The sequence below is a fragment of the Entelurus aequoreus genome, linkage group LG20, assembly GCF_033978785.1.
Source record: "Entelurus aequoreus isolate RoL-2023_Sb linkage group LG20, RoL_Eaeq_v1.1, whole genome shotgun sequence".
NCBI lineage: Eukaryota > Metazoa > Chordata > Actinopteri > Syngnathiformes > Syngnathidae > Entelurus > Entelurus aequoreus.
This window is the reverse complement of record NC_084750.1, coordinates 47253514-47268009: the sequence shown is the minus strand read 5'-3', so window position 1 is coordinate 47268009 and position 14496 is coordinate 47253514. Positions and strand designations below refer to the sequence as shown.

Sequence of the window (14496 nt, the reverse complement as noted above, 5' to 3'; positions counted from 1 at the left end):
TACTCACCATTGTGTGTTATACTCAATGGTTAACTTACTTAACATTGTGTGTTATACTCAATGGTTAACTTACTCACCATTGTGTGTTATACTCAATGGTTAACTTACTCACCATTGTGTGTTATACTCAATGGTTAACTTACTCACCATTGTGTGTTATACTCAATGGTTAACTGGACATTTCATGTGCTCGACGCCTCAATCATTGGTATGTTTTCATCTACTAAACCATTCTGGGTATCACCCCATCTTATCTGTCTTGTATTTTAACAAAGAAACAAGGAAGTCACAATCTTCTTTCAATGAATGTTCTGCAATTTGTTGTCCCCAAAGTAAGAACTGAACTGGGCAAGAAAGCATTTAGGTTTTCAGCAGCGAAGGCTTGGAATAACCTACAATCCAATATTCAACTTCAAACCCTTGTTACATTGACTGAGTTTAAAGCTTCTGTGAAAGGATTGCAGTCTACCTTGTCTGTATGCACATGTGTTATGTCAGCAAGTTCGAATGTTGTACATGTCATGTTTTATGTGTTGTTTACTGTTTTTAATGTAACCTTGCTGCTGCCCTCTTGGCCAGGTCTCCCTTGGAAAAGAGATCTTTGATCTCAATGGGATTTTTACCTGGTTAAATAAAGAAAAAAGAAAACTAACATCTCGGAGAAGGGAAGTCTTTTATCAACAGCTGTTTATTTGAAGTCTTAAAGAAGTCAACTATGTGTGCAGTGCAAGGTGAAATGCAGTTATGTCATCTTCTTGTCAATAACACACACATCAATCTTTTGTGTGTGGTTGCTTCCTTATTTGTCATTATTCAAAGCTTATTTTAATGTGTAGCAGCGGCAGCTGAACTCAATGTGACAACGTGTCATAGTTACGTCAGTCAGCTGGAATTAAAAATACAAATAGTTGTATCGTTAGTCCAGAATCTTCACGGTCCTCATGGACGACATAATTAGGAACCAGTACTAAAAAAAATGGTACTTGGTATACATCCCTAATCTTCACCACTAAACCTTTGAAATATGCTGACATGTGTGCTGCTAAAGGTAAATAAACAGTAGCCATATTGAATGTTTGCCTTCATTTGACCACGTGAGGTAAGGAGGACGGCCTCTAGGTCACATGGTTACACCCCAGCAATTACATTGTTGATGATTGATGAGCATTCATTTTTAAATGGTGGTGTTAAAAAGCAAGTATATCTCCATCTTTAGTCATAAATGTGGCCCCCGGATGAACATGTGTCACAAACATTGTATTAGATGATATGTGGATGTTGTGCTTACTTGGACTGTGATGAAGCTGTGAGGACTCAGGTGCTTTGTCTTCATGCTCTTCAATCCTCACAGAGACAACAGTCATGACATCATCCTCCCCCTGCCCTACAAGACACTCTCCCTCATCTTCCTCTTTAAAATAAGGGGGCTGTGGCTCCTCCTCGTCCCCTTTAAAATGTGAGAGCTGTGGATCCTCTAAAGTGAAACTGTCCCCCTGCAGATGAGGGAGACATTCTTCTTGGTGTCCAATCAGCTGATGGATGTCTACAGGACACAAACAAAACACATTTTAACTCCTACATTCTAAATATTAAATCGTACATGAAATATAGGGCTATGGCTATTGAACATTTTATTAATCAAGTGTTCTACTGGAAATGTTTTTGATTAATCGAGTAACTGGATAAAACATAGTGTTGCTTGGTTGAAGACGAATTTAAGCGACTTTGAGACATTTCACTTCATAATGAACGGCCAATTGGTTTGAGATGGTATGAGATCAAGATGTCATCTTTAGATCAGGCTTTGTTTTTTACACAATCACTGCCACATTAAAAAGTTAAAGTACCAATGATTGTCACACACACACTAGGTGTGGCCAGATTATTATCTGCATTTGACCCATCACCCTTGATCACCCTCTGGGAGGTGAGGGGAGCAGTGAGCAGCAGCAGTGGCCGCACCCGGGAATATTTTTTATGGTGATTTAAGCCCCAATTCCAACCCTTGATGCTGAGTGCCAAGCAGGGAAGTAATGGGTCCCATTTTTATAGTCTTTGGTGTGACTCAGTCGGGGTTTGAAGTCACAACCTACCCATCTCAGGGCGGACACTCTAACCACTAGACCACTGAGTAGGTGGATGTAGTAGGTGTTGTAGTAGGTTAATGGCTGCACCAATATGAAGGAAATAACAGGTCAGTATAGCTTTTACACACATAAATAACTTGTCAAACCTGCCAGCGAGCAGGCTAGGTTTACAGCGTCAGTAACCATGGTAACTGACTCTCACTTTGTCTTACCTCTCGATCTATACATACTCAGGAGTTTGCACTTAACCTGCTCTCGGAATATTCCCCCGGTGACTGTGTGAGTTTTGTGTAAACATGTTGATACACATTGTTACAAACTGAGAGGAACATCAACCTCTCATAAATATTGTCTGGTTTTTATGAACAACATAAAACAATCAGCGCATCATCCAATTCATCTTCCTATAGACAATCTATTGAAGAATAGTGTTAATAATAAATATAAAGTTAGTAAAGATGTGAGAGTAAGAAGTAAACAAACCTGTTGTGTGTAACACAACTTGATGTTGTCGCTCCTTCTCCTCTTTTGTTGGACAAAGTTCCTCCTCGTACTCTGCTATGGTTCTTTCGCACATTTTCACACAATCACAACACTTTACACTCACACTTGATCTCTGCTTAGCGATGTGTTTTCATCACTTCTTTGTTAGCAGCTAACAAGTTAAGCTAACTAGCAAGCTAAGCTAGCATCAAAGTGCGCTCAGACTAATATACAAACAGTTATTAATGAATAGAGTGTAATAAATGACATATATGTGTACACGGACGCACAGATTAAGAACACTGTAATAACGTCTTCACCGTCAGACGCCATCTTGCTTTATCCTCGCCGTGTTTGCTTCGCGCGCAGTCTTGTCAGATCTCGCGAGAGAAAGAAGTAACCAGCTCTTTTCCAGGTCTCGCGAGAGAAACAAGTAACCAGCTCTTTTCCAGATCTCGCGAGAAAAACAAGTACAAACCAGCTCCCACCCCCGGTAAAACTATTTTATTATATACTATTTACTTATTCTGAAAATAAAAGTAAACTTGTCCACTTATTTTCGTAAACATATTCAAATATTTAACAATGTATTGAAACAACAGTAGCATAAGGAAAGAAAAAAAAGAAACAAAATAAATATTACACTTATGATATTATTTTTGTCTTTGATGCTAATCGTTTTTATAATGTATTTTACAATGTGGGAGGTTTTCATGTTCTTTTTAAATTTCCTTTGGCATTATATTTATATATATTACACTTTTACTGCCAAATGTATATGCCAATTTCAAAAGGCCACGGCCCCCTGACACCCCTTCTCAACTGTCTATGCCACATCATTTTTTAATAATGAATGAGGGAAAAACGGAAATGTCAGTTTTTGGTCCGGCCCTCACTGACTTGGGACCATTGCAAAATGATGTGCGTCACTATAGACAGCCATTTTAAACTTGACAAACAAGTCAATGGCGTTTTAAAATCCTGTTTTTATCATCTTCGTCTTTTAGTAAAGGTAAAACCGTTTTAATCTTTGAACCTTTTTGAACAAGTGGTGCATGCTTTTATTTCAAGTGGCCTGGACTACTGCAATGCACTTTATGCTGGCATTAGCCAAAAAGCTCTCTCCCGGTTGCAGTTAGTCCAGAAGGCGCGCTCTGTGTGCGTCTGTGTGTGTCTGGGTGTGTCTGGGTGTGGGTGTGTGTGTGGGTGTGTGTGTCTGGGTGTGTGTGTGTGTGTGTGTGTGTGTGTGTGTGTCTGGGTGTGGGTGTGTGTGTCTGTGTGTGTGTGTGTGTGTGTGTGTGTGTGTGTGTGTCTGGGTGTGTCTGGGTGTGTCTGGGTGTGGGTGTGTGTGTGGGTGTGTGTGTCTGGGTGTGTGTGTGTGTGTGTGTGTGTGTCTGGGTGCGTCTGTGTGTGTCTGGGTGTGTCTGGGTGTGTCTGGGTGTGGGTGTGTGTGTGGGTGTGTGTGTCTGTGTGTGTGTGTGTGTGTGTCTGGGTGTGTGTCTGGGTGTGTGTCTGGGTGTGTGTGTGTGTGTGGGTGTGTGTGTCTGGGTGTGTGTGTGTGTGTGTTTGTGTGTGTGTGTCTGTGTGTCTGTGTGTGTCTGGGTGTGGGTGTGTGTGTCTGGGTGTGTGTGTGTGTGTGTGTGTGTGTGTGTGTGTGTGTGTGTGTGTGTGTGTGTGTGTGTGTCTGGGTGTGGGTGTGTATGTGGGTGTGTGTGTCTGGGTGTGTGTGTGTGTGTGTTTGTGTGTGTGTGTGTCTGTGTGTGTCTGGGTGTGTGTGTGTGTGTGGTGTAGTAGTGACAGAGAATAGAAAGAGGATGGCCAATTCAACCCTTAACAAAGCATTGTACTTTCAAGTACAAAAATGAGTAGATGAGTGTTGTGTGTGTGTGTGTGTATATGTGTAAATAAATGAACACTAAAATTCAAGTATTTATTTTATTTATATATATAATAAAAAAAAAAAAAAAAAATAAAAAAAAAAAATATATATATATATATATATATATATATATATATATATATATATATATATATATATATATATATATATATATATATATATATATATATGAAATACTTGAGTTGGTGAATTCTAGCTGTAAATATACTCTCCTCTTAACTACGCCCCTAACCACGCCCCCCGTCCCAACCACGCCCCCCACCCCGACCAAGCCCCCCACACCCCCACCCCCCCACCCCCCACCCCCCCTCCCCCACCTCCCGATATTGGAGGTCTCAAGGTTGGCAAGTATGATGGAGGATGACTTGTGTGAAGAAGAGGTTGAAGGTTGACACCGTGATCTCACACTGATCTCTCTCTCTCTCTCTCTCTCTCTCTTGATCTCTCTCTCTCTCTCTCTCTATGTCCACTACTTGATGTCCATACCCCCCCCCCCCCCCTCCACACCCCTGATTGTAAATAATGTAAATAATTCAATGTGATTATCTTGTGTGATGACTGTATTATGATGATAGTATATATGATAGTATATATCTGTATCATGAATCAATTTAAGTGGACCCTGACTTAAACAAGTGTAAAAACTTATTCGGGTGTTACCATTTAGTGGTCAATTGTACGGAATATGTACTTCACTGTGCAACCTACTAATAAAAGTCTCAATCCAAAACAAAAACCGTTACTGATCCCAAAGCTGCCAGTGTAGTCGTCGTTTTAGAGGACCTGACCAATCATGTCATCGTGAGAGAGCCTTATCAACATTGTGAACTTTTCTGGGCCGCCCAATTTTGCCAACATAGACCAGAGTGCTTCAAGATTCACTGTGTCAAAAGCCTTGGTTAGTTCAACAAAGACCTACAGCTCCATCTGTTGCTCAATACACTTTTCTGGGAGTTGGCGTATCACAAATATCAGGTCAACAGTGCTTCTGCCCGGATAAAAAACACATTGTGCTTCTGGGAGGCGATTCTCAGAAATGCCATCCGTTAGTCTGTTTTAGCAGGACACAAGCTTGAATCTTTCCATCGATAGAGAGAAGCGATATACCTCTGTAGTTACCACAATCCAAATTTATGTCCTTTTTTTTTTAACATAAGATGACAATGATGGCATCTCCAAGGTCAGGCTACGTATCTCCTTTGTCCCAAATGGTTAACTGGATGTCGTGAAATGCCTTGAAGGCTGTGGGTCCTAGGGCTTTGTACACTTCTACAGGTATGCCATTCTGAACTGCTGCTTTACCACAGTGTGTCTGGTCCATGGCAGTACTCACTTCCCCCGAGTAGGAGGGAGGTACAGGTACACCTGAGTTGGCTTCTGTGGTATCTGTTGTAATGCCTCTTGGCCAACAGAAGGTGGTCTGTTGAGGAACTGACTAAAGAGTTTTTTCCAACGCCCACTAATAGATTTGCTCTTTAATTTGGTGGATGCATCAACAGAGAGAGGGTGTGCAGTGCCCCCTTTGGCTGCACCGAAGATGGCTTTGAGATGGCTGAAGAGCATTTTGGAGTTGAGAGAGTCTGCGTAACGCTGGACTTCCTCAGCTTTTGGCTCCCACCATGTGTCTTGCATAGAGCAGAGCTCTCTTTGGTCTTTTGCTTGACAGTCTTTAAACCTGTCATGTTGGGATCCACAATATAGGCTCTTCTTTTGTCATCAATTCGAGCCTGTACAGTCATGTCGTACTCATCAAACTAGTTTTGAATTCTCTGCTTCTTGCCAAACAGAGGTTGTGCAGTCGCTGCTACTACGTCCCTGAACTGGGTCCATTTGTCTGGTGTACTGCCTGTAGGGGTCCTTTTGAATCCAATTCTTGGTCCAAGCTGGCGGGAGAGTGAAGTTTGGCTGTATTATACCATACTTTAGTGACTTTTGGCTATAATTTCATGTGGTTCTTATTGGGCTAAATCTGGAACCTGGGTTATTAGTTTTCCTGCCATCTTAAGTGTCTAAACAAAAAAGACTGATTGGCAACATGATACAGGTGTGTCCCGGTTGCATATCAGGCAGCTGGTGTGGAAGCCTGTGAACAGCACGAGGAAGTGAAAAACACCAAATAAGGGCACAGGACGGGAACTTATATACCACATACAGAAAACATTCAAACATAAGTCCAAAACAGTTACAAAGATGTAACAATTTCCTCACTTTGGACGAAGATATCAACCGCTATTCTCTCTGGTCGGTGGAACCAATCAGATGTTAGGACCCGCCCACTGACTTTGATGGCTGAGTTTGAAAGATAAAATACATTTATGTATTTAATTCCATTTGTAATGAATTATCACATTTAAGTAATTATTTAAAGATGTATTTATTTGTTTAGTTTTTGTCCCATTTGACCCTCCATATTTTTGGAACAGCAAGTCTTCCACAATATGGACTCATTTAGCCTTTTCAAATCAAGAACACACTTATTCCAGAATGCTTATTCACTTTCATTTCAGCTATTTCTAGTTTCTTGTCTAAACTGACATTTTCTGTTTTATATTGTTCAATGTTGTAATGTTTGTATCGTCTCTAGAAAGGCACCTCATAAATAACATTGATTATTATTATTCGTATTATTATTAAACAGAGGATTTGGTCCTTTCACATCATCTACAACCTTTTTTTCTTCCTGAGAACTTTAAAAAAAAACCTAAAATGGCGGAGATTTACATAATTTTTGTCATGTTTATTTTCACAGCTTCTTTCAAGCCAAACAAAGGAAATAAGATTATTTTTGCCAGAGCACATTTGTATCACTACTAGAGGTATTTTGTCAAAAATAAAGGATTTTGTGTTTTATTAATATGAGCAGCAACATTTCAATGGTACTATATGTAGGACTTTACAATACTGTACTGCCATCTACTGGTGACTTTTGGCTACCGCACGATAAATTGACGTGTAGGCGAGAGGCAGTAGCTTAGTTTCACTTTCACTTTGCCTTTTACCTCATTTTTCATTATCATCAGAATAAAACACAGGACCAAAATGTATCGTTATATTGGTGAATAATACAACAATATATACATCATTTTAGTTAGTGAAACAATTACAACAAAATAATACAATTAATGATTTTATTACAAACAACACTTGTAACAAAGTCAATAATGCAAAATAAATCAGAAAATCAAAAAGTGATCACGCTCCTGATTTACTACAAAGCTTTGAGTCTTCTGCGCATGACACATCTCGCGAGAGCAGAGCAGTCATAGGCGAGAGCAGAACCGTCTTGTAACGTCAAGCGTGCCAACTGTCGTGAAAGCACATTGACGCAGAAAGAAGCCAGAAGGACGCTAATAAGTCAGTCTTATTATTTCTTCTCCAGTTTGAAATATTTACGTCGTATAAAATACATCTTTGAGTCTTCATTTAAGGATAGAAGCGTCTCGATGTGCTTGAAGCACTTTGCTGGATCTCGTGCTCGTTTATTGTTAGTTAGCTTAGCTTGTTAGCTGCTAACAGAAGTTATCAACACATCGCTAAGTAGAGATCAAGTGTGAGAGTAAAGTGTTGTGATTGTGTGAAAATGTCTACATTACACATGTTGAGAGCGTTGGTGGATCAGCGACTAACTGCTGCCGTTGAAGACATATTTGTAGTGTTAGAAAGAATGATAGCAGAATACGAGGCGGAACTTTCTAGAACAAAAGAGGAGAACTATCAACTACTGGACGCTGTTTTCAAGAAACATCAAGTTGTGTTACACAGATCAGGTTTGTTGACTTCTTACTCTCACATATTTATTAACTTCATATATGATTATTAACACCTTTCTTCAATAGATGGTCAATCAGTGGCCTAGTGGTTAGAGCAGACCTGGGCAAATTAAGGCCCGGGGGCCACATGCGGCCCGTTAAGCTTTTCAATATGGCCCGCCGGACATTCCCAAATAATTTTTTAGATATTTAAGATGGAAACTTAAATATCTAAGTTTAAGTTAGATATTAAACTTAAACATTCCATACATTTGTTTTTTAAATGTATGAAAATTCTGGTTTTCCTGGAAATTCAAGTTTGAGTTCATTATTCCTGGTTTTCCAAAGCCCTATACAAAGTATTTCAATGGTTGGAATCTGCGCTTTTGCATGATATACCAGTTACTATGGTATTCTAATTAGTTACTATGGTCATCTAATTAGTTACTATGGTAATCTAATTAGTTACTATGGTATTCTAATTAGTTACTATGGTAATCTAATTAGTTACTATGGTATTCTAATTAGTTACAATGGTAATCTAATTAGTTACTATGGCATTCTAATTAGTTACTATGGTAATCTAATTAGTTACTGTGGTCATGTAATTAGTTACTATGGTCATCTAAGTCACAGCAGCTCAGACGAGGCACCAAGCAGTGTGGGCGGGGAGCGTTTCCACAGAGTGTTTCCTGAAATGTGGGTGTCAGGGACAGACGCGGAAGAAGATTTTCACAACAAAGTTCTATAGCTTAGTAATATATCAGATATATCAGATTGTAAGTGTTTGTTTTTTTTACCCTTCGTGTTCATATTTCGCTGTGTTTGTTGCATTTTGCTTGATTGTAAAATATGTGGATGGAGAGGGGGTGTGACGTTCATATGTTGTCAATATTCAGTGTTTTATTCTTCATAGTTAATATTGTAAATCCCACGTTCTTTATTTTCATGTACATTTTGGGTGTCTCATTCAGTAACCATTTTTTAAATTCCATTCCGTTTTTTCAGGCGTTTTTAGCATTCAATCAGACATTATTGTGAGGTTTTGTATTAGTGGTCCTAAAAATACAAATACCGGCCCCCAGACACATTTTTTTCTCTAAATGTGGCCCCTGAGTCAAAATAATTGCCCAGGCCTGGGTTAGAGTGTCCGCTCTGAGATGGGTAGGTTGTGAGTTCAAACCCCGGCCGAGTCATACCAAAGACTATAAAAATGGGAGCCATTACCTCCCTGCTTGGCACTCAGTATTAAGGGTTGTAATTGGGGGTTCAATCACCAAAAATGATTCCTGGGCGCGGCCACCGCTGCTGCTCACTGCTCCCCTCTCCTCCCAGGGGGTGATCAAGGGTGAGGGGTCAAATGCAGAGAATAATTTTGCCACGCCTAGTGTGTGTGTGTGTGTGTGTGTGTGTGTGTGTGACAATCATTGGTACCGGTACTTTAACTTGAACTTAATAGGAAGATGCTTTGTCTTGTGGGGATGATGCAATGCTTTCATTTACATTCTTCATGAAAAGGAGACAGTTTGATGTTGATGTTCCTCTCAGTTTGTAACAATGTGTGATTGATTGATTGAAGGAGTTATGAGAAGTTTGCATAGGAAAGGCTACACTTTCATCACGGTACACATTCACTGCTCAATGTTTCCCCCAGAAAATGTGTTAGTTAAGGTGGTGGGAGGGGGCGTCGCCCGGGATAGGCGGGCGGGAAGGAGGTGGGTGTAAGGAACAGTGTAACTCGGCCTCTCGCCATCACGTCTCCACCTCATCGCTGCCACCACAGCCTGGGGGGGCCAATAGACGACAGACTCTGATTACATTGAACACATTGTTTATTAAAAAATAACCAAATAACAATATCTTATAATAAATACAAATATTAGAGAAATAAAGAAGCCTACAATTTTTAGTTGTGTTTTCCGCTCCATTTGCAGAATGGCGATATACGATATATATCTCCATATTTTTCCCGTAAAGTACAAACAAAACACAAAACAGTCCGAGTTACCTGAGATACTAAGTATGTCATTATTATGACTTAGTAAGTCAATATTTTGACTAAGTAATTTGAGGTTAGTTTGTCTAAATTGTCAGACGATTGCTTCTCTGATGTCTCCATCATGTCCAGAAGTCTCTTCTTTATCTGGACGTATTCTTCTACTGCATTCAGCAACTTTGTCTCCATTGGAAGTTTTCATTTTAGTCTGTCCTGCTTGAGGCTGTTGAGTTTTGCCTCGTGAAAAAAAAAATTATAAGGATTTTTACAAAATGACATTCAATAATCATTAATACATTATTTGGGATAAAGCCACTTTAGCACAGGTGTAAGATAGTGACATGTTATTTACAACATGTCAAATGACCCTCAACATCGTCAGGAAATAATGTGTGTCAATAAAACACTTACAGCTATTTTAATTTTGACAGAAAAAACTATTTTAATGCAACTGCAGTTTTACTTAACTCAATATTATTTATTACAATAAACTATTCAAAGCATTTTTAATACAAGCCTATTTAAATACATGTAAAACAGCTGAACTTTAATATATGCTTGCCATCTTGACTTCTGATTCCAAAGCAAGTATTTTTGTCACACTGTTGTCAAACAATGATCATATTCAGACAAATATGATTCCACATTGTTGAAAGTGGTCATCTGAGAGCATTTGGAATTGCAGTGCAGTTCATATCAAAATGTTTTGATGCCCCATCTATCTGCCTTTTAACAATATTACTTCCTAGCAATGAAGTTAGCGCCCACATACCTGAAGTAGAGCTCTTCTCTCTTTCACCACAGAAGATTGTGGATTGCTCCTATTGGAATCTTGCTGCTCTTGTACATCATTGGGCATATCTTTGTCTGTGACCAGGCTGTCAAGGGTGAATGAAGAATCCCAACTCCTGTGAGAGCTTGTCAATATCTGATGTTTCTATTCCAAATGGAATGGATGTAGTTGATGGAGAAGCGCCCCAGGTCTGCTGGCATAGTTGGAAGTACAGCAAAACAACTCTAGCGTGACCACTTCTTCTTCCACCTGCGTCCACTGCTTGTCTGTACTTTCCACCAATCACTTTCAGTTTAGTGTCGATAGTTGTTTTTGTCATGTCCTCTTTTCGATGAGGAAATTCCTAAGATGTCCCTCCATGTCTGTACCGTTCCAAAATAGGGTACGAATGTCACCATACTGGCAAGTTTCCCAGTCAACACTTTGTTGAGTTTTGTTAACTTTAAGCTCCAAAACGATGCTTAAAAGTAGCTCTACTTCTCTGTCAGTCCACATAGATAATTCTTTCTTGCCGTGACCCGCCATTTTTGCTATATGCCGCCTCCGGAAATGACGTTTTGGATGTTTCTGATTGGCTGAAATGGTCTTAAGTCCTAGGCTACAGCGCCCCCAGTATTTTGGCATGCGTATGACACTCAGTGTATGCGTTTGCTTGGGGACAGTAATAGTTTTTTAAATGCACACCTGTGGCTGGAGATCCTGTTAAGACGTTAGTTTAGGCGGTGGCTCTTTGTTGTTAAGGCGGCCGCCTTAACAACAAAACGCTGCGGGAAACCCTGCTGCTACAAGAAAGCCTGAGATGGTTTCAGTGGAAATATGATTTAACTCACATTACTATGTAGAAATTAGCATTTAAAATACAAATATACTGCAAGAAACTAAATGAAATTATAATTTACAATAAGCAAAAGGCTTTGTATAGTCCCAGTTACGAGTAGCCGCAACCTGTAATGTCTTCGCTTTTTGATAGGGACTTACACATTTTGGTGGGATAGCAGGAAAACGATTTAGAACCTTTTTCGTAGTGAAATCTGGGTTGAATGTGATTTGTACAACTACCTCAGGGTAGTTGCAATACATGCGTATTTTAGTGGTATGGTGTATCTTGTACACCAGACCAACTGCAAGAAGCTGTACTCTGAAATGGTTGGCGGAAAGGTGAGCCCGAGATGGACGGTTCAGTAGAAGCCCAATCATTTTGTTTTGGCTGTCTGGAGTTTGTTTTTCAGGGCTTTTAAGGCGTCACGGTACCAAACATGAACTCCGTATTTAAAGTGGGGTTAAATGAGCGCTTGTGTTAGAGTCTTGAATTTATTTTTATCCACCAGCGGTGTGATCCTACGGAGTAAGAACTAGGGTTGTACGGTATACCGGTATTGGTGTAGTACCGCGATACTAATGAATCATATTTGGTACTATACCGCCTGTAAAAAGTACTACTTCTATGATTATATCAATATTTTTTGGCATCAAAACATATTCTTTTGTTTAAAAAAAATTAAATTAGGTTTATAAAGTCAGTAAATATGTCCCTGGACACATGAGGACCTTGAATATGACCAATGTATGATCCTGTAACTACTTGGTATCAGACTGATACCCAAATTTGTGGTATCATCCAAAACTAATGTTAGTATCAAACAACAGAAGAATAAGTGATTATTACATTTTAACAGAAGTGTAGATAGCACATGTTAAAACAGAAAATAAGCAGATATTAACAGTAAATGAAGAAGTAGATTAATAATCCATTTTCTACCACTTGGCCTTAATAATTTTGACAAACTAATAGGTAGATAAATGACACAATATGTTACTGCATATGTCAGCAGACTAAATTAGGAGCTTTTGTTTGTTTACTTCCTACTAAAAGACAAGTTGTCTAGTAAGTTCACTATTTTATTTTTGGACAAACTTGCAATAAGGAACATATGTTTAATGTACCCGAAGACTTTTTGTTAAAATAAAGCCAATAATGCACTTTGTTGTGGTCCTTTCTATTTAGAAAAGTATCAAAAAGTATCGAAATACATTTTGGTACAGGTCCCGCTACCAAAATATTGGTATCGGGACAACACTAGTAAGAACAGAATTTGTCGGTTGATTCTTTGACTACCTTAGTAGTCATTTTTTCACTAGAGAGATTAGTCTCTACCATGCAGCTAAGATAGGTCATCTTATTTTTGTTTGTTATATTATTGTCACCCACTTTGACTGTGAAGTTATCTACTTTTCTGAGGTTAGGAATTGACCCAAAAACCTGGGTACTTGCAAGTACCAGGCGAGTCTTAATGTGCCAGTTTGTCATTGAAAGCCTTGCTAGTCTAGGTCTTAAGGATTGTAGCTTTGCTTGTTTTGTGGCCGTCAGCCTCGGTTCTATGTTTTTTATGGGTACAGAAAATGATGGAATGATCGCTTAAAGGCCTACTGAAATGATTTTTTTTTATTTAAACGGGAATAGCAGATCCATTCTATGTGTCATACTTGATCATTTCGCGATATTGCCATATTTTTGCTGAAAGGATTTAGTAGAGAAAATCGACGATAAAGTTCGCAACTTTTGCTCGCTGATAAAAAAAAAGCCTTGCCTGTACCGGAAGTAGCGTGACGTCACAGGAGCTAGTATTCCTCACAATTCCCCGTTGTTTACAATGGAGCGAGAGAGATTCGGACCGAGAAAGTGACGATTACCCCATTAATTTGAGCGAGGATGAAAGATTCGTGGATGAGGAACGTTACAGTGAAGGACTTGAGAGGCAGTGATGGACGTATCTTTTTTCGCTCTGACCGTAACTTAGGTACAAGCTGGCTCATTGGATTCCACACTCTCTCCTTTTTCTATTGTGGATCACGGATTTGTATTTTAAACCACCTGGGATACTATATCCTCTTGAAAATGAGAGTCGAGAACGCGAAATGGACATTCAGTACCTTTTATCTCCACGACAATACATCGGCGAAATGCTTTAGCTACGAGCTAACGTGATAGCATCGTGCTTTAACTGCATATAGAAACAGAAAAATAAACCCCTGACTGGAAGGATAGATAGAAAATCAACAATACTATTAAACCGTGGACATGTAAATACACGGTTAATGCTTTCCAGGCTGGTGAAGGTTAATATTGCTGTGCTAACGACGCCATTGAAGCTAACTTAGCAACCGGACCGCACAGAGCTATGCTAAAACATTAGCTCTCCACCTACGCCAGCCAGCCCTCATCTGCTCATCAACACCCGTGCTCACCTGCGTTCCAGCGATCGGCAGAAGGACGAAGGACTTCACCCGATGCGTTTGGCGGCCCGGAGACGTAGGAAGTCAAGGTGAGGTCGCGGCTAGCGCGTCTGCTCTCCAACAAAGTCCTCCTGGTTGTGTTGCTGTAGTCCGCTGCTAATACACCGATCCCACCTACAACTGTCTTCTTTGCAGCCTTCATTGTTCATTAAACAAATTGCAAAAGATGTCCAGAATACTGTGGAATTATGAAA

General features: G+C 39.6%; 2 protein-coding genes across 4 annotated transcripts in view; one reads left to right on the top strand and one right to left on the bottom strand.

Annotated features, from left to right (window-relative positions):
- The window catches only part of LOC133636335 (oocyte zinc finger protein XlCOF22-like), a 520633-nt gene extending 517577 nt beyond the window's left edge, over positions 1–3056 (bottom strand). For both annotated transcript variants that reach the window (XM_062030282.1, XM_062030283.1), the window contains exons 1-2: positions 2571–3056; positions 1289–1543 (exon numbers count right to left, since the gene is read on the bottom strand). In XM_062030282.1, coding sequence (XP_061886266.1) covers positions 1289–1543; positions 2571–2664 — 349 coding nt within the window. In that variant the 5' untranslated portion in view covers positions 2665–3056. The remainder of the gene's footprint in view (positions 1–1288; positions 1544–2570) is intronic.
- LOC133636342 (oocyte zinc finger protein XlCOF6.1-like) overlaps positions 1–14496 on the top strand; it is a 66194-nt gene that overhangs the window by 31653 nt on the left and 20045 nt on the right. The window contains exon 1 of one of the 2 annotated variants that reach the window (XM_062030307.1): positions 7778–8237. The exons of the other annotated variant lie outside the window; for it this stretch is intronic. Within the exon in view, the coding sequence (XP_061886291.1) occupies positions 8051–8237 (187 nt within the window). The 5' untranslated portion in view covers positions 7778–8050. Of the gene's footprint in view, positions 1–7777; positions 8238–14496 lie in introns of those variants that run through there. 2 annotated transcript variants of the gene reach the window in all.